The 19,937-nt window shown below is 55.4% G+C and overlaps 1 protein-coding gene across 1 annotated transcript; it reads left to right on the top strand.

Annotated features, from left to right (window-relative positions):
• Nucleotides 1-11,718: 11,718 nt before the first annotated feature.
• Nucleotides 11,719-19,116, top strand: LOC105487300 (forkhead box C1). Its single transcript, XM_011750744.3, has one exon. The coding sequence runs from the start codon at nt 12,244-12,246 to the stop codon at nt 13,900-13,902; it is 1,659 nt and encodes a 552-aa protein (XP_011749046.1). The 5' UTR covers nt 11,719-12,243; the 3' UTR covers nt 13,903-19,116.
• The last annotated feature ends 821 nt before the right edge of the window (nt 19,117-19,937 follow it).

Raw genomic sequence — 19,937 nt, 5'->3', positions numbered from 1 at the left:
TTGTGTATATTAGTCATTTATGTATATTTACAAATCTAAATATCTATAGCAACATATAAAGGACGACTTTTCCTAGACTTCATAGCTCCCTTTGTTTCAAACTATGATGCAATTTTTTCTGAAGCTCATTGAGACGGTTTATACACAAACTATGATGGGTGAGGAGGCACAGGCAGGTGCTCTGAGGGGAGGCTTCCTGGGCCCTGCAGGCATCTGAGCCTCTCCCAGCCATGCTGCCCGCCTCCATCTGCAGCTTCTTTCCTGAGCAGAGTGAGACTCAAACACACAGCTCCTGGCAACACGGGGGCCCTTCAACTCCAGCGACGGAACCAGAACTTGACAGCCCTACCACACTCTCTCACTTCCGGTTTATCCTCGTGTTTTAATTTCCTGTATTTACACAGTTTTTCTCAAAGGCATTCCAAAGGTTCTCCATTGAATCATCTCATTAAAACCCCTCTTAAAAGACAGCTCAAACGTTTAAGTTATAAGAGATAGATATGATTCATTCCTTTGAGAAAAAATAAACTGAGGCACGGCTAAGCCTGTCATGCCCCGGGCCTGATTGACCGGCAGGGCCTTGCAATGCCTGGTCTAACCTATAGCTGCTGGTGAACAGGCTGTGTACCCCGGACCTCCTCAGCCTTAAATGCAGGAAGGTCAGATTTCTCAGTCAGATTTTGCTTGGAGAGCCCAACTATTTCGTTCCACTGAAATAATTGGAGAAGTTCTTTTTTCCACAGGCATCCTGCCTGCACTTCATCATGTGTATTATTTTGGATTTGCTTCAAAAAGAAAAACGGCCTTTCATGGCGTATACGGAATGTGGGCAGAAATTGGACCGGGCAGAGGTAGAGCTCCGCAGAGAGACGGAAAATATTCAGGGTGAACACCCACACTCGACACCCACGCTCCAGCGGAGAAGCGAGCCCCAGCGCTGGCCCCACACCTGAGTGCCTCCTCCGCTGGAGCTCCCGAGCCGGCCCAGTCTTCTCTGCACCCGAGGAAAGGAAGCAGCTGCCCCTAGAACGGAGGAGCTGGCTGAGAAGCTCAAATCCTGGGACCGCCCCCCACCTCTTTCCAAGTTCTGGAAGCCAGTGGGTGTGGGTTTCCCCTGCTCTCTTCACCAGAGGGGCCTTCTCTAAGCCACCTCCTCCCTCTGTCCCTTCCCCCCAGGGCCCAGTGTCTCTAATGAAGGAAACGATGACATCTAAGCAATCAGCACTGAAATTTCAGAGAGGTCCTGTATCTTTTAAAACAGAAAAGACAGAAAAAGGAGTCATCTCACCCTGCAGCCAAAAGGACTGCAATCCAGCCAGCAGACGACAAGGGATGCCCTATGCACGGCCATCCCCGGGGGATATCAGAGGCATCACCAACCAGGGGAAGGGGGCTTCCCTGCGACGTCCCTCCCTTTCACACAGTTTGCACCCTATGGTCATCAATGAGCCCTTCCAAATATAAGGGAATTTACACCATAGTCCTCCTGCTTCCTCAGAGAACGTGGTCGCTCGCAGTAAAAGGCTCATCACACTCTTTCTTCACAGTTCTGGACCTCTGATCTCTTTTCTGATGCCACCCCCATTCTGTCTTCTATCCCTGCACATCCAACTAATGTCAAACTTTAAAAATTATGCATAGTAAACGGCCAGCAATGGGGGGCACCTGGGGGAGGACGAATTGAGACCATCCAGGTACACACCAGAGTGAACTCCTCAAAATTCCAGAAACTCTTCCTAAGAGAAAAAGATTACGCATCCATCATTTTCTTCTTGCCCCAAATGTAGACACTTACAATATTTGTTTGTCTGGTGGATAAAACTGAAAGTTACACTAATATTGGAAACCTAGATCTGGGCATATCAGAGAAATTTGTTTTTAAAGGGACATTGCCAAGGACTTTGAATCCAGCACTTGACCTGTATTTCATATTACTCTGATCTAGTCAGGGATGCCTTCTGGGTTCTAAATAATTGGAAAATGTCTGGCACAGCCAGAAAATAAAGCCCAGGTCTCCTTTTATGAGATTTACAGCAGACTGTCAACACCATCTGATAAATGAATCTCCTTGAAATCGGCAGAGCTGTAGAGATATGAGCAGGAAAGCTGATGTACAAACCAGCAAGAAGAAGAAAAGAATAAGAAAAACTGATTTTACTCCGTTTAATGCCTAATCAAGGGAAATCAAGGGAATCAATGCAAAATTTGCCCAGCTAAGGAGAAAGAGAAATACGAGGTATAGTTTTCTCAAGTTTTGTTTAGAAGCAAAAGGATCCCTCCATTACACTCCAGCCAGGGCCGCAGAGTAAGACTCTCTCTATATATATATACATATATATACATATATAGATATAGATATTTGCATATATATATGGAAATATTATTGTCATGCATTAGCTCTCTCTTTTAAAACATCCAAAGACAACCTGAAATTAACAAAGCAGGAGGACCTGGGTGAGGCTGAGCCCATTCCAGAAAAAACAGTTGGCAGCAGTAAGAGTGGTGTTTACTAGAAAACTAACCTACTTCCAGCAGACAGTAGACAATGCGACTGATATTAAACAAAATGCGTGGATGTGTTTGCCTTGATGTTGGAAGGGTGGAGCTGCATCTGTTTTCCTATTATGTAAAACCCCTGCCCCACTCCTGCCCAAACATTCTCCCGGTGACACGCCTGCCCGCCTCTGGATGCGTTCCTCACTAAAACAAATACGCCTAACACATCACCTTTAATAGCAAATGCTCACAAAGGCAAACAATGAAAACTCCCAGGGTGCGTTTCTTAGGATGGCACCGGGCGCCATGCAGAATTGCCACACACAAAAGCAAAACAGTGCTACTGGCTGACTGGGCCAGGCCCCAGATGTCAGCAACTTTTAGTAACTTGCTCTTTCTCGGCAAGTAACTAATCTCCCCCGCCTGGGCAGCCCGCAGTCCTTGCCTAGGAAGTCGCCCTGTGGGTAGATGTTGTCTGTCTGAGGACAGTAATAAGTACTCAAGCAGACCATGCTTGTAAGCGCACAATCTCACGAATAAAAGGAGAGTGTCTCGTGGACGATACTGGCACCCTATAAAAGTGCAATTCAACCTTATCTAATCTGGTGCGTGTTTCATCACAGGGATATGCAATCATGGAAGTTTTGTGCTCAAGGAAGAAGGAGAGGCTCTCACACGGGCGAGGTGGCGGGGTCTGCGACCTGGCTCGGACTTTCTGCCGAGTTCTCAGTGAGGACTTGGCGGTCCTGGGGCCAGTAGGTGAGAAAATGATGGATGGGCCGGGTGGGCGACGGCAGGAACGGCCCGGAGAAGGCTTCCTCTTACCATCTGCTCAGGAAGGACGTCAGCGCCAGACTAAACACAGGCCGGCGCGGCTGCAGAGTTCGAGCTTGTGCGCCGGCGGCCGGCCTTTAAAAGCAACTTCCTGCGCACGAGGGGGAGACACCGGGAGACCAGGCGCCCCGACCCATCGGCAGGTCTTGAGGAGAAGCAGGGCCGCCCCAGACTGTCGCTGCGGCCGGCAGGGCCGGGCGCTCCCCAGGGGTCTGGGCCGCGGTGCCCCGTGCCCCACTCCGCCAGGACTGGGCTTCCCCGGCTCTTGCAGGGAAGAGGGCACAGAGAGGCCCTGGGCACCCCTGTGACGGCCCGGACCCCAGGAGAGTAGAGCCCCTGCTGCCCCGCGCACCCCTTGGTGGCCAAACACCTCCGGAGACTGAGGTCTTGGGCCTCCTCTGGCTCTGCGTCCGGGATTCTCTCTCTCCCCCAAGGTTGGTCTTTGGGTCAATCGTCCAGACCCAAGCCAAGCTTGTGTTGGGCAAGGGAGGAATTCCTGGAAAAGGAAAAAGGTCCTGCCACCCTCCGCCCTTCATTCATCTTCCCTGCCACCCACTCTCCCCTTTTCCCTGCTTCGACCCCAATCCTGACCCTCAAGGCCCACCTGGCCAAAGACAACAGCTGCATCAGTCGCTAGGCCTTGGTGTGACTGAAGGCGGAGGTGCCTGGGCATTTGCTGGGGGCAGGCCGCACAAGACTACAAGTCCTGGGTAGGAGCCCTCCTGATCTTGGGCCAGCTCTCTTCTGAGAGCCTCAGTTTCCCTCTCTATGATTCCAAGGGCTTGACTGGTGACTTCTGGACAGTCCCCCATGGTGTCCTGGAGGTGAGCTACAACCTGAAGCCCGCCTCCTGCTGCCTGTCCCTCCTCCAGCCTCCCTCCTCTGGCTGACTTCTGCCCTGGGTCCCAGAGGAAGTGTTCCTGCTTCCTCAGTGTCCTGAGGCTCCTGGCCTGCCTGCCTGCCCATCTGTCTGGAGCTGTGGGTAAGGGCGGGCCTACCATTGAGGCAGGGGCGGAAAAGAGCTTCTCTGCTTTATTTGCTGTGTTTTCTGGAGAATCTTCCTTGGGGAAACTAAATGGAGGGGAAAGCAGGAGAGAAGCCACCAGATAGCATCCAGGAGGAGAGAAAAATGCATTCACCAGCAGGTCCTTTATTCACGTATACAGAATGTCTGTGTCCAAATATATACCATTTTTCTGTGCTTGCCCTTATACCAGTTTCTCCTCATAGCACTGGTGTGAGCATCTCTAGAATAGTATAGAAGTGTGCAGATGAACCAGACCAATGCAAGTCAGTATGTGTACACATATATAATAGATTCAAGGGTTGCTGTGGGTAAGCATCCTTCCCATGATAGTATTTAGCTTCATGGATGTCTGCAAAGGGTGTTCCGTTATACACCCAGCTGCTAGAAGAAGGCCAAACACGGAGCAGGCCTCTATGTGTTTGTTGATTACATGGATTAGTAAATGTATCATCGATCTGAAATGCACATTTTTCTGTTTACATTTTAGCAACTGAAACAGAGATGACATTTACCACTGATGATATTTAATAATTTAGTTTTTCCCCTCTTAGTGGCTGATAAGCACTGTACCTTATCATAAATGGCATCTTAGATCCCGCGAGCCCACGCAGAGTGCCATCGCTAGGGCTGTGTAACCTGGGGCAAGCTCTTTCTTCTCTTTAAGCTCAGTTTCCTCATGTATACGATGTAGATCATAGTATCCATGTCAGCGTCCTTGTGAGGATTAGGTGAAAGGAGTATTTAAAGCACGCAGCAGGATGACCGCATACTAAGTGTTCAGTGCATGTTACCTGTCCTTGTAATTGTGGTTGTTAGTGTCCGTGTTTAAGATTGGAGAAACATGGAATAAATCTGCCTCTCATTAGTGTGCACACTCCGCCCCAAACCCCCTTTTTTTTGTTGGGGGGAGGTGCTGCTCCATCTAGTGAGTGGGGAGATTTTCTAATTCCCACTGGGGTCCTTGTGACCCCAAGCCAAAGCTAACCTTTAGCAAAAGTAAATTCTGCATTTCTCTGCTGCCTTCATTTATAGTCAACCCAGCTGGACTAAAAAGAACTACCAGGGCAACCGTAACTAAACACTACAGAGCAAGTGCCTCCTTTCCTCGCACACATTTATTTCTGTGGAAATTCGCCTATTTGCCATAGTTTAAGACAAACTTATTTTTTCACTTCCAAACTAAACAGCGCTAATCCGAATGCATACCTCTCTGTGTGCCAGCGTTTAGCCTGTGTCTGTGTCTGCTGCGTATGTAAATACGGACAAGCCTCTCTGCGGGCAAAGCCATAGAGATGCATGGTCCTTGTTCCCATAGGTGACTTCGGGGTGCGTAATTGCACGTGGGAGTGTGAGACCTAGTCAGCACCGCCACTCACTGGTCCTGTTCTCGAAACCGGTTCTTTGGAGGCTCAGTTTTTGGTAATTAAGACTAAGGAGTGCTTAAAAAACAGAAGTACATTTTCCTGGAAACCAGCAGTCTTTATTTGCAACTTTTATTGGCAAACCTGGCTGCCAGTAAATACATTCCTTGGCATCTCCCACAATGTAATTCACTTGATGGAGCGGCCTTGATTTTTCTGTAACGTGTACATCAATTAAAAGGGCCGCCTGGAAGGAATGCGTAGTGGTGGCTGAAAGCTCCAGTCTCAGGTCACCTCCCTCCACTCCAGGAACAAAAGCATCTGTGGTCTGTGCCTGGCAGTCTGAGATGGTCTCCCCGATGGGGCTATTCCCGCCTGGACCCTGAGGGACGAGAGTTGCAGCCTAGGAAAACCAGGTGCCAGGCCCTGCGGGGTCCTACACCGGCGGCGTGGTCTTCCCCAAGCCTCCTTCTCTAGAGACCGGGTTCCCAAGGGACGCTGTGGCGGGATGGATGGGCTGAGCCGGCCTTCGGGGCCCGGCGCGGGCAGAGGCGCCGCGGAGACTACGCCTCGGACGGCAGGGGGCGCTCGTAGCACGCGCAGTGCCCGGTGCGGGCGCCCAGGACGGCTGCCTGGCCCCGGGTTCCCCCGCGCGGGACCTGCCGGGGTCTGGTCCCCCAGCCTGAGAGCCCCCGTCTGGGTGGACCAAGGGGCCTCCGGGCGTCCACATCGTCCCTTCTTCTACCTACGCATGCGGGGAAGCGGCGGGGAGCCTGCGGAGGGCGGCCTGGGAGCGGAGACCACCGGGTCACCAGTGCACGCGTCCGGGCGCCCACCCACTCTCGAGGACCCGCAGTTCCCGGCGGCGTCGGCCCTCAGGCCCTCAGGGGAGGCCAGCGGCACCGAGCCAGGTACCGGCCTTGTCCCTGCCCTGAGAGGTGCAAACGCCGGCCCGGCCCAGGGCCCTGGGGCTGCTGCCCAAAGGTTCAGAGTGGGGGGCGGGGGGCCCGAGCGCGCCTTACCCGCAGCGGGCCCGGCGGTGCGTCCGCGTGGTGCTACGCCCCGACCCGGGTGAGGGACTTCGGAAGGAAGGTCCCAGGGCGCAGGGCTCTGCCAAGGGAGCCCTCGGAAGGAAGGCTGGCGGCAGCCCGGGCGCCTGGGTCCGCTGCGGCGCGGGGCCGGAGACCCGGGAACAGCCCGCCACCTGCAAGGTTGCAGCGCACCTCACCACGCCGGCGGCTCCGGAGCTGTCTGTGGGTCTGTCTCACGGAGCAAAGCCCTGTCTTCCGACACCCGTAGCCAAGGCGCGTCCATGCAGGCGCACACGCCTTCCGCTCCAGCCCCAGGAAGGCGCTTTCGCCCTGCAGTCCTCCGACGGCCGGCGCCCGCCGCACCCTGCGCCGCGCACCCTGGCTCTGGCAGATTCTGGGACCTGGGGACTCGCCCGCCCTGCGCGGCCCTCCCCCCCCCACTGCGCCCCACAGGAGCCCAGGTTGGGAGGCTGCGGGGCCTCTGCCTCCCGGCCGTGGAGGGCGGCGGCCGCTCTGGGTCCGCTGGGGACCTGGATGGGGAGAAACTGGAGCTCGTGCGTGCACACACGCACCATTTGTTCTTTCCGATCATCTATCCCTTTACAAATTTTATTTTTATTCCGGATTGTTAATGCGAGGTGACAGTTTGAATCTCCATTTACCTCTGCCGGAACACAGGCAGCCCTGAGTCTTTTGAAGCCGGGCACCAAAGTTAAAGATTCACTTCCCGCATTCCCTACGGCCCCTTCTTGCAGCTTAGCTCGGCTCTGAGCCCCAGAAACGCCCTTCGAGGCGGGGGCTTTTCTGCAAAGGGGCGACAGGTGGGCCATCCCGAGGCGGGAACGAGCAGGTGTTGGCTGACTTTCTCCTGGGTGAGTAAATAGGGGAACCGCCCATCTAGGGGAGTTAGGAGATGACATTAAATTATCCCGTCACACAAACTTCCCGTGGAGGTCTGCCCCTAGGAGGGCAACTATCGGATTAATCCAATCATGTAGACAGGCAATATGGATCACTTTGTCTTTAAAACAATCGAAAACCAAACGCTCTTTTCGTTTATTGTAGAAGTTATTTTTCTACTAGGGAGGGGGCTGAATTGGAGGGACTGTGCTGACTGTGCTAACAAAACCTCTACTTGAAAATCCCCTAGCTAAGGAGTATCTACCCAAGGTCGCGGCCACACAGATGTTCGGTCCCCACTCCTTCCTCCGCTGAAAAGTCGCACCGATGACAAACGTTGCCTGCCGGCCTGGTGGTTTGAAAACGAATACCGGGCATTGATACCAGGATATCCTCCCCTACCCTTGGGCTTCTGGTCTAAGCAAAGGAGGCCAAGTGGAGAACTCAGACAATTATCTAAGTAGTCTAAATAGCTCAAAGACACCCCCAAGCGGACCTTGCTCCAGTGGTCTGTGATGGCAGCCCAGTGGGCAGTTTTCTAGTGGCCTTCTGAGGTTAATTGCCTTAATCTTCCACTTTGTCTCCCTCAGCAAAGGGAAAGATGCTGAGGCAGCTGTGGACTTGCAGCCTCCCTCCTGTGTGTGCAGAGCCCCCAGGAATCACTGACCCGAGTGGAGCAGGAGAAGCGCTTTCCATCATGTTCTAAGCCTGCGTTTTCTGTTGTCCCCCAGGTCCTGGGCCAGGTGGAGCTCCCCCTGAAGCTGGTATCCTACCTGCCCTCGCCTCCCCACTCCAGCCCACAGTCCAGCTTTCAGGGCTGAACCCAGAGCCCAGAGGATGGAGAAGCCAGAAAGCGGGGAGGTAAGGGAGAGGGCGTCTAGGCACACCTCAGAGGTGACTGGGCTGTGTCAGGGACAATCCGCACTATAAGAGCCGAGCTCACACCCGGAGCTCACACCCCTACGGAGTGATTTTTCGGGACTGCCCCCATCCCGATCTCCACTCCCTCTACTTTACTTGAAAAAGAAAAAGAAAGAGAGCGCCTTCTGGCTCCTGGTGACCCGTATTTAGGACACCATCCCATCCCCCAGCACACACATTCCTACAGTGTCACCTGGTCCCCAATCCGAGCATTTCTTGGAGTGCTCGCCACATTCCCCTTCCTGGTGCTTTTCTATGGTGGGGCCAGGGGAGACTTTGTTTTGAACATCGCTGTGACGTCACTCCCCCTCCTCCGAGCTGAGCACTCCTCGGTGGGTCCTGGGAATTGTTGCCCGGCCTGCTGGGGAGGGGCGGAGTGTGGGCCGAGGGAGGGTTCCACCAAACATCCATTACCGCTGTCGCCTGCGGGGCCTTCAGGCTGCAAGTACGTGAGGTGTCAGAAAAGAAGCTGAAGGGTTCCTGTGGGGGCTCTTTTGCCAAATGAGTCAAGAGATGTGCGGAAGAGGATGATTGAAGTACCCCCTGGAGTAGCAGAAAGGGGCATCAAAAACTGTAACCTGAAAATAAAAACTTTAACCTGTTCCCCCAAAGACTTCATGTGTGCGTGTTAATGTTCAAATAACACCACTAACAACAAAAATGAAATAAGTGCTTGAAATACAATCAAGTCGCTTACTGGAGGCTTGCTTCCGAGTAAGTTTATAAAACACAAATGCAAATATCTTTTCTTGGCGAATATGCAGAGCTAAACCAGTGGAAAGTTGATCTTGATAAAACCACATCCCTCCATTTTTTTTCGCATGCCAGATACTAATTTCACAACGGCAACTTTTATACCCAAAACAGAGAGCTGAGAACACCGCTGCAGTTCGATTTGCAATTTACATAACAAGCTGTTTACACTTCACTGGGCCGATGGAGGGAGGAGGCAGGGAAGAGCAGGAGGCGACAGGCTGGTGGGGGAGGGGGCGGCGGGGCACAATTGCCTGTTGCAAAACTCGGGGCCGAAGGCGTTTCCCGCATTCGGAAAACAAAGCATCCGTAATCGCTGCGTTCATCTCCGCGCACCGCTAGCAGTGCAAAAAGCAGCTTAAAGACCGAATTCACCACTTGTTGAGGTGTTCAGGGAGACCACTTAAATCTCCTCCAGGCTGAAGCCAGAGCACTGCTTAAAGCCTCGACCAAGTGCGCTGATAAGACCTTCAGGGTGCCGGGCTGGGGGCTGAACACGAATTAAGTGTTCAAGTCGTGGGGCTTCACCACCACCCTCGCCCCTGTCTAGTGTCCTTGGCAACCAGCAAGTACTGAGCCTCCTGTTGGTGCTTCTCCAGCCCACCAGTGACTTGGCCTGCAAACCACCTGGAAAAGGAGCCTCCAGAGACCCCGGCGCACAGCAGGCCAGGAGGCAGCGGCCCCGGGATTCAGAGCAACCTCGGGGCAACCCTCCCTCCTCCAAAGGCTAATTCCAGAAGAGGCAGGTCCTCTTTTCTTCGATGTCAATGTCCATCATGAAACAGTACTTTTTAAATGTTCAGGTGACACGGAGATGCGCCTGCTACACGTCAGCATCCTTCACATGTAACAGCCGAAGCTGCAATTTGAATTTTCCTGCCAACGTGAGGAAGCCGGGATTCGAACAGGGGAGACAAAAGGGGCCCCGAACATGTCCTTGGAGTTAACAGATGGTCGGAAATCATGGGGAGCGGAGCTGTTAAATGCGTCACGCACGCTTCTTTGCAGTCTCCTGAACTCGCCACTTCCCCCAGCTTCTAGTGAACAACTTGGGATTCAGCCTCCGGGAGGGTCTCTCCTAAAGTCGCTAGAATGCAGAATCGCCGTGCCGGGGTCGCGGGGGAGGCCTGGCTCTTTCCCGGTCCTTCGTTTCTTTCCCTCGTTTCTCTTCTTCCTGTCCCATTCCAACCACCCAGCGACGGCAAATCTCAGGCCTGTGCACAAGAAGCGGGGGCCCTTCTGTGCGTATCCCCCCAGAATCCTTGAACCGCCCTCCAGGTGCGATCCTGTACGTTCTCCCAGACACACCCGTTATGTCTGCGAGCCGGCAGCCCCGCGCATGTGGAGATGGAGACTGGCCTGGGGAAGCGTTAAGCTCTTAGACATATTTATTTGTTTCTTGTCATCACACCTGCTAATGTCGCCGAGCCCGCAGCCTGACCCCTCATCTCAGCCGAAATGCGCCTGACGCAATCAGAGGGGGCGGCGGCGCGGCGAGGCGGCGGGACCCTCGCGGGAGAGCAGGGGCGCGCGGGGAAGCAGCCGTGCTCCCGCAGCCCTTGCCGCCCGCACCCTCAGGCCGCCAAGGGCCCCCCGGGGAGGGGGGAGGGAAGCAGGGCGGCCCGCAGTGGGGCAGGCTCATCCTTCGCGGGTGAACGGCCGTCGGAAACTCCCAGCAGGGCCCCGCACCCCTTGCCTTAATTTCGACTGGGGAGGGGTCATGGAGGGGGGCCAGATGGGCAACGAGTCTTCTTCCCCACCGCGAACAGGGCCTGGCTGTGACCGAGCCCTCAAAATCATGTCCTTTGTAGCCGAGTTCAGGACAGGAGAACCTCCAAGTGGAGAAAAGCCGGAGACGTCAAAGACCCGAGTGAGACTGACGTTGGAGAAGGGAGGGAAGGGGCTGCGGGAGAGGAGAGGCGGCGGGGAGGAGAGGCCGGGGAGACCCCAAGGCTGGCGTCGGCGGGGCGGGCGAAGGAATGGAGCGAGCCAGCGCGAGGCGGGGCGGAGACGCCAGGGCCATTCGGGAGCGGTGGACGGAGGTAGGGTCTGCACGGGGCCCGGGAGGACCCAGGAAGTCTGCGCGAAGAGCGGGCGTGGGTCCGCAGGGCCCGGGGTGGGAGGTCTGCCGGGCGCCGGCGGCGGGCAGGTGGACTGCGGGGGGCGAACCGACGGCGGGCCGGGCGCAGGGCCGGGGCCCGGGCCAGGGCGGCCGGCGCGCGTGTGGTCAGCCCCGCGGTCCTCCGGCCTCCGGGAGCGGGCCGGCAGGGCTCGGCCTCCGGCTCATTCAGAGGCGGTTCTCACCTCCCATTGGCTGCCGCCGCTGGCGGGGCGGGGCCCCGCTGCCCGGAAAAAAGTGTAACTGCGTAAAAAAGTCCTCGCCTGGGTGACGGATGCTCAAAAGTTCAGAAGTTTTCCCAATGCTTCCTTAAGCGGTTGGCGCGCGAGAGACCGAGAAAAGGTGACGCGGGGCCCGGGCAGGCGGCCGGCGCGCGGCCCCCCCCGCCCTGGTTATTTGGCCGCCTTCGCCGGCAGCTCGGGGCAGAGTCTCCTGGAAGGCGCAGGCAGTGTGGCGAGAAGGGCGCCTGCTTGTTCTTTCTTTTTGTCTGCTTTTCCCCGTTTGCGCCTGGAAGCTGCGCCGCGAGTTCCTGCAAGGCGGTCTGCCGCGGCCCGGCCCGGCCTTCTCCCCTCGCAGCGACCCCGCCTCGCGGCCGCGCGGGCCCCGAGGTAGCCCGAGGCGCCGGAGGAGCCAGCCCCAGCGAGCGCCGGGAGAGGCGGCAGCGCAGCCGGACGCACAGCGCAGCGGGCCGGCACCAGCTCGGCCGGGCCCGGACTCGGACTCGGCGGCCGGCGCGGCGCGGCCCGGCCCGAGCGAGGGTGGGGGGCGGCGGGCGGCGCGGGGCGGCGGCGAGCGGGGGCCATGCAGGCGCGCTACTCGGTGTCCAGCCCCAACTCCCTGGGAGTGGTGCCCTACCTCGGCGGCGAGCAGAGCTACTACCGCGCGGCGGCCGCGGCGGCCGGGGGCGGCTACACCGCCATGCCGGCCCCCATGAGCGTGTACTCGCACCCTGCGCACGCCGAGCAGTACCCGGGCGGCATGGCCCGCGCCTACGGGCCCTACACGCCGCAGCCGCAGCCCAAGGACATGGTGAAGCCGCCCTATAGCTACATCGCGCTCATCACCATGGCCATCCAGAACGCCCCGGACAAGAAGATCACCCTGAACGGCATCTACCAGTTCATCATGGACCGCTTCCCCTTCTACCGGGACAACAAGCAGGGCTGGCAGAACAGCATCCGCCACAACCTCTCGCTCAACGAGTGCTTCGTCAAGGTGCCGCGCGACGACAAGAAGCCGGGCAAGGGCAGCTACTGGACGCTGGATCCGGACTCCTACAACATGTTCGAGAACGGCAGCTTCCTGCGGCGGCGGCGGCGCTTCAAGAAGAAGGACGCGGTGAAGGACAAGGAGGAGAAGGACAGGCTGCACCTCAAGGAGCCGCCCCCGCCCGGCCGCCAGCCCCCGCCCGCGCCGCCCGAGCAGGCCGACGGCAACGCGCCCGGCCCGCAGCCGCCGCCCGTGCGCATCCAGGACATCAAGACCGAGAACGGTACGTGCCCCTCGCCGCCCCAGCCCCTGTCCCCGGCCGCCGCCCTGGGCAGCGGCAGCGCCGCCACGGTGCCCAAGATCGAGAGCCCCGACAGCAGCAGCAGCAGCCTGTCCAGCGGGAGTAGCCCCCCGGGCAGCCTGCCTTCGGCGCGGCCGCTCAGCCTGGACGGTGCGGATTCCGCGCCGCCGCCGCCCGCGCCCTCCGCGCCTCCGCCGCCGCACCATAGCCAGGGCTTCAGCGTGGACAACATCATGACGTCGCTGCGGGGGTCGCCGCAGAGCGCGGCAGCGGAGCTCGGCTCCGGCCTTCTGGCCTCGGCTGCGGCGTCCTCGCGCGCAGGGATCGCACCCCCGCTGGCGCTCGGCGCCTACTCTCCGGGTCAGAGCTCCCTCTACAGCTCCCCCTGCAGCCAGAGCTCCAGCGCGGGCAGCTCGGGCGGCGGCGGCGGCGCGGGGGGCGCGGGGGCTGCGGGCGGCGCCGGGACCTACCACTGCAACCTGCAGGCCATGAGCCTGTACGCGGCCGGCGAGCGCGGGGGCCACTTGCAGGGCGCGCCCGGGGGCGCGGGCGGCTCGGCCGTGGACGACCCCCTGCCCGACTACTCTCTGCCTCCGGTCACCAGCAGCAGCTCGTCGTCCCTGAGTCACGGCGGCGGCGGCGGCGGCGGGGGAGGCCAGGAGGCCGGCCACCACCCTGCGGCCCACCAGGGCCGCCTCACCTCGTGGTACCTGAACCAGGCAGGCGGAGACCTGGGCCACTTGGCGAGCGCGGCGGCGGCGGCGGCGGCCGCAGGCTACCCGGGCCAGCAGCAGAACTTCCACTCGGTGCGGGAGATGTTCGAGTCGCAGAGGATCGGCTTGAACAACTCTCCAGTGAACGGGAATAGTAGCTGTCAAATGGCCTTCCCTTCCAGCCAGTCTCTGTACCGCACGTCCGGAGCTTTCGTCTATGACTGTAGCAAGTTCTGACACCCTCTCAAAGCCGAACTGAATCGAACCCCAAAGCAGGAAAAGCCAAAGGAACCCATCAAGGCAAAATCGAAACTAAAAAAAAAAAATCCAATTAAAAAACAAAACAAAACAAAACCTTGAGAATATTCACCACACCAGCGAACAGAATATCCCTCCAAAAATTCAGCTCACCAGCACCAGCACGAAGAAAACTCTATTTTCTTAACAGATTAATTCAGAGCCACCTCCACTTTGCCTTATCTAAATAAACAAACCTGTAAACTGTTTTGTACAGAGACAGCAAAATCATGGTTTATTAAAGGACAGTGTTACTCCAGATAACACGTAAGTTTCTTCTCGCTTTTCAGAGACCTGCTTTCCCTTCCCCCCGTCTCCCCTCTCTTGCCTTCTTCCTTGCCTCTCACCTGTAAGATATTATTTTATCCTATGTTGAAGGGAGGGGAAAGTCCCCGTTTATGAAAGTCGCTTTCTTTTTATTCATGGACTTGTTTTAAAATGTAAATTGCAACATAGTAATTTATTTTTAATTTGTAGTTGGATGTCGTGGACCAAACGCCAGAAAGTGTTTCCAAAACCTGACGTTAAATTGCCTGAAACTTTAAATTGTGCTTTTTTTCTCATTATAAAAAGGGAAACTGTATTAATCTTATTCTATCCTCTTTTCTTTTTGTTGAACATATTCATTGTTTATTAATAAATTACCATTCAGTTTGAATGAGACCTATATGTCTGGATACTTTAATAGAGCTTTAATTATTACGAAAAAAGATTTCAGAGAGAAAACACTAGAAGTTACCTATTCTCCACCTAAATCTCTGAAAAATGGAGAAACCCTCTGACTAGTCCGTGTCAAATTTTACTGAAAGTCTTTTTGTTTAGAATTATTCTCCTGCAGCATCTTCTGCAAAATGTGCTATATAGTCAGCTTGCTTTGAGGCTAGTAAAAAGATATTTTTCTAAACAGATTGGAGTTGGCATATAAACAAATACGTTTTCTCACTAATGACAGACCAGGATTCGGAAATTTTAGGCCCATGAATCAGCCGCGGTCTTACCACGGTGATACCTGTGTGCCCAGAGATGGGACTGTGCGGCCAGATATGCACAAATATTTGGCTTGTGTATTCCATATAAAATTGCAATGCAAATTACACATCCCTGTGAGCCAGATGCTGAATAGATTTTTTCCTGTTAATTTCAGTCCTTTATAAAAGGAAACATAAACTAGTTTTTAAATGTATGTATATAATTCTCCCCCATTTACAATCCTTCATGTATTACATAGAAGGATTGCTTTTTTAAAAATATACTGCGGGTTGGAAAGGGATATTTAATCTTTGGGAAACTATTTTAGAAAATATGTTTGTAGAACAACTATTTTTGAAAAAGATTTAAAGCAATAACAAGAAGGAAGGCGAGAGGAACAGAACACTTTGGTCTAGGGTGGTTTCTTTTTAAACCAATTTTTCTTGTTAATTTACAGTTAAACCTAGGGGACAATCCGGATTGGCCCTCCCCCTTTTGTAAATAACCCAGGAAATGTAATAAATTCCTTATCTTAGGGTGATCTGCCCTGCCAATCAGACTTTGGGGAGATGGCGATTTGATTACAGGCGTGGGGGGGCTTGCAGTTTGTTTTGGAGATAATACAGTTTCCTGCTATCTGCCGCTCCTATCTAGAGGCAACACTTAAGCAGTAATTGCTGTTGCTTGTTGTCAAAATTTGATCATTGTTAAAGGATTGCTGCAAATAAATACACTTTAATTTCAGTCAAAAACTGCTCTACGTGGCCTGTGATTCGCTCGGTCCCCTCCCCCAGGGTCGTAACCTAATCGCCGGGAAGATCGCAGCGGCGCTGGCGCGGGTGTCTCTTTGGGGCAGGCCGGCTGGGGGTGGCCTCACGGCCCCGTTTCAATCTCTCTGGGCTGTCGCGGCGCTAGGTCCCGGGGCTGCCTCCCGCTTCCTCGGGTTACAGCCTCTTTCGGGGCAGGAGAAGGGGAGGGGGTGACGGCGAAGACTCCCCCGCAGTCTGCCGGAGTTTGGTGTCTTTCTCCACTTTGGGGAGCCGAGCGAGGAGCTGGGATTGGCGGACAAAGGCCCGCGGCCGGAGTGGGGTGTCGAGGCCCGGAAGGGGAGCTGCAGCAGGTGACTCCCGGCCCTGTCCCCGCGGGCGGGCGGGCGGGCCCAGCCCGAGGCCGAGCAGGTCGGCCGGAGACGGTGCGGTTCTCGACGTGTCTGGTTGGACTCTCTGGAGTAGGGCTGGCGGGTGGAGACCCGCGCGGCCCACGCTTGGCTTTCCGGCTGGGGCGTTTCTCGGAGGCCCAGTCCCTTCCGAGTCGCGCCCGCCCCGACGCCGGCCTCCTGGACGCCGCTCGCGACGGGAACGCTCTCCAGCTAATTAGCTGTAATTACCCGCGGCGGCCCGGGCCGGCTTCTGTTTGCGTTTGGAGCTCCTTCCTCTCCCCACCCCGCCCCGCTGCCTCTCCCCCCAGATCAGCCCGGGTCTCCGCGGCCTCCTCCTGAAATGAGTCGTTGGGGACAACAGATTCAAAGGAGACCCCTGTTAGTTTAGCTGGGTTCATCGGGGTGCCAGCAAGACGGCGCTGAGGGAGGGTGGCAGGCGCGGAGTGCCGGGGATGGGGACGGGGCGGGGGCGCCGAGCGGGGAGAAGCGCCCTCGGGGCTCTGGCCGCGGCGCTCGGAGGAGCCCGCCCCCCGCCCGGTCACCCCGCGTCTCTGCCGGGCGCTGCAGGGCCCCGCCGAGCTCTCATTTCCTCCTCGCTGGCCTTTGTTGTGAAGACACACGTGTGTTTAGGAGCGCAGCTGGGGTGGAAAGGTCAGAGGCACTTGATTGCTCACGGGTGACAGCTCGCCCCGCGCCGGCCCGCAGCCTCCAGGCGCGGGGTCCCGGAGCTGCGCGTTTGCAGGACCACCCCCGGCCCACCCGCCTAGGCCTGGCCGCGCCAGACCTGCCAGGGCCAGCGCTGCGGCCCCAGGCGGCCTCCCCGGCAGGGCTGCGTCCTCGTGCAGTGTGTGAGGTTTGCAGAGGCCACCAATCACTTGGCAGTGGCCGTGCGGAGAGTCGCTCGGCCTCAAGGACGCCAGAAGCCCTTGGGCGAGCGGCGGGCTCAGCGTGTTCGGAGCCCACACGTGCCTGCGACTCTCCACTCTCCTTGGGCCTCGGCTTTGCAGCCCGGAGGAGGTGGCGGTCGCAGTCAGCCCCGGCCCAGGCCCAGGTCGGCCCTGGAGAGCTCGGCGGGCTTTCCCTACCGTTCCCAGCGGCGGGAGCGAGCTGCTGGGGTGACCTGGGAGAAGGAAAGAGTCCGTTTGCTCCTGGCTGGGGGCCCTTCCGAGTCTGGCCTGCCTAGGAGTGGGCCACAAGCAGCCCCTGTCCTTCCTTGCGGGTCTCCAGTCCCAGCTGCAGGAGAGGAAGCGGGTATGGGGTGAAGCGCGGTGCTTGGGTTTCTGCGGTCGGCGAGGAGCCCCTGGCCCACAGGTCGAGAATGTTTACAGGCGTGCTCCAGGAAAGCTGCTTAGCAACTTGCTTTACCCTCGTCTATTCGAATGTTTGAAAATTAGGCATGAAACATACATGTGTCTAAGAAGGTGTTTGTGTTAAACATACATGACGTAGTCATTTCTGCACTCGTTGCCTGTGCAAGTTTAGAAGCCATGCTGAGTGGAAGGAGAGAAGTTCTGCTCATTATTCGGATTTTAAAACCACATCTATGTAACGTCTCCTATCAGTACATTACCTTTTCGATTCTCACATCCGATTTAAGAAAACCAACTCCTGCCAACCTTATTTAACGTGTAACAATTTATTCCTTAGAGGTCTGAAAGTTTGGTTTGTACTGTTTTAGGAATAAGGATAATTTTCCTGTGAAATATTCTAAGAAGAACTCCTTGATACTTTAACTAATAGCCAGTACATTTTGAAATTAGCTGTGACAGCAATCCAGATCCATGGCGGGGGATCGGCTAGTTTTTAAAATAGCCTCTGTAAAAAGCTTTAGGAGAGTAAGTATTTTGTCCTTTATGTAGAAATGGGCACATTTATTTTAATAGCAATTTATGCCATGAGTACATAAATGCCAGCATGCCACATGCCATATGCAGTCTTGCATTTGGCATGTTGCACGTGTGGGAGGAACCAGTGCTGAATTTTCCAGGGTTATGTAGTTAGCAGACCTTTTTCACCAGACGGAGTGCAAACAAGCATGCGTTTTACAATTTATTATTCCACAAAATTTGTGTCATTAAGAATCGATGCTTGCAAAGGAATAAGGCTCAATTGTACTGGTGGCCTGCAAGCTCCTGGCTGTTTCCTGCCGGGTCAGAAACAAGGGTCAGGAAACAAGAGTGCCTTATAGTCCTATTGGGCTCTCCCTAACTTTGATAGGCGAGTAAAGGACATAGGGCAAGAAGGGTCTCCGTTTTTAAGGTGGAATGTCATTAGTTTTGTTCTTAATGGTGCAAAACCCAAGAGATTTTGAACCCTCTGCAGGTTGAGGCTGCCGGGACAGATTGCCCGGGAGGGACAAGAGGTGTCCATACTTGATCAGGCCTCAGGCACCCACACCAGTGTTCTCTGAGGCTGTTAGCAGCACCCAAAGCAAGGCAAGTTGGAGTGACAGTTTACCTCTACTCCTGCCCCACCTCTAAGAGCTCTGTGAGAGGGCCTCTCGTTTGTTAGGCCCCCCCAACCCGGGGCCGTTTGCTTCAGAGCTTAGCTCAGGTCCCCTGCTCCTTGGGCCTGCCTGGTATTGCAGGGCCTTCTCCACTATAGGCATTTCACGGACAGTTCATGAAGCCATTAGCCCTTCCCACCCGTCATAAACAAATGTCGTGTTAGGGACAAGATTGATGGTGGCCAAGTCATAAAGCTGGCCAGGCGGGACAGAATATGATTGTGTGCGGGCAGCCATTCTTCAGCCAAGCAGAGAGACTGGGGTGTGGGACCAAGACACTGTGTCAGAGTCTTCCCCCCACCAATCTGAGAGGGGAGCTCAGGAGAGTTCCCGACAGGGAAGTTTAATTTATTCTGACAATGTCCACTTAGGCAGGAAGAGAAACCCACTGAGATTTGCCATGGGGTCCTAAATGCCAGCTTCAGAAAACCCACTTTCTGAAATCTCCTATTTCCATTTATAACAAAGTCAAAATGTTCCCTGCAAAGAGCTTTTATTGTTGACGATTTCCCTCCCACCTTAACCGAATGTCTTCCTTTGCAACTGGGGCTCTAGCTTCTTGTCTGGAACTTCTGTGGCCTTGATTTCCCACCCCCTTTTAACCCATCTCCCCCTTTTTGGTGGGAATCCACCATAACCATTAGGCTCTGTGCGTCTTTGTGTCTCTGTTTCTGTGTCTCTGTCACTTTTCCCCATCCTTCTCCCTTCCTGCGCCCACAGAAGGCTGTGGGGCCCCAAAGTTTCTCCCGGATGTCCCCACTCCCAGCCCAGCTCTGGGGCCTGCATGCCTACCCTCCACTGCACCATCTGGGGGATGGGCCGGATGCAGCCCTGATGCCGAGCTTGCACCCAGGCCTGGACAGACTTGTGGCCACACTGCAGCCTGACCGGCAGGTTCCAGGTCCTAGTCGGCTGGGAAAGAAACAATACTTAAGTAAATGAATTCCAGCTCCAAAACCCATTCAGGAAAATGAAAGCAGCTTCTCCACGAACCTTCTCAACGTGATTACGAGTGGAAAATTGAGCAGAATGTACCATATCCACCTTCTTGGAAACCAAAGTAGCGCGAGAGCATAAGGCTCAATTTAAGAGCTTTGTTGTGCTCCTTTCCCGTCTTACCCTGCCCCAAAGAAACCCTCTGGTTTATATTATTTTTTTAGTTGTTTACTTGATTTTTTCCCTCACTGATTTCAAATTTGCAGCATATTGAGCGTATTATGGGAGATGCAGTAGGATCTGGAATTTCCTTGCACATAGACCTGGCCCTGTCCTGGAGAAGGCTGGAGCTCACACTGGGAGACACAGCCAGAGAGAAGAGGCTGGGTCTGTGTGGTCCTTGGG

Source organism: Macaca nemestrina, chromosome 5 (genome assembly GCF_043159975.1).
Source record: "Macaca nemestrina isolate mMacNem1 chromosome 5, mMacNem.hap1, whole genome shotgun sequence".
Taxonomy (NCBI): Eukaryota; Metazoa; Chordata; class Mammalia; order Primates; family Cercopithecidae; genus Macaca; species Macaca nemestrina.
Note: the sequence above shows the minus strand (reverse complement) of the source record. Positions and strands in the feature narration are given on the sequence as shown.

Coding starts and splice junctions, on each gene's coding strand:
- LOC105487300 (XM_011750744.3), top strand. CDS start 12,244: ATGCAGGCGCGCTACTCGGTGTCCAGCCCCAACTCCCTGGGAGTGGTG.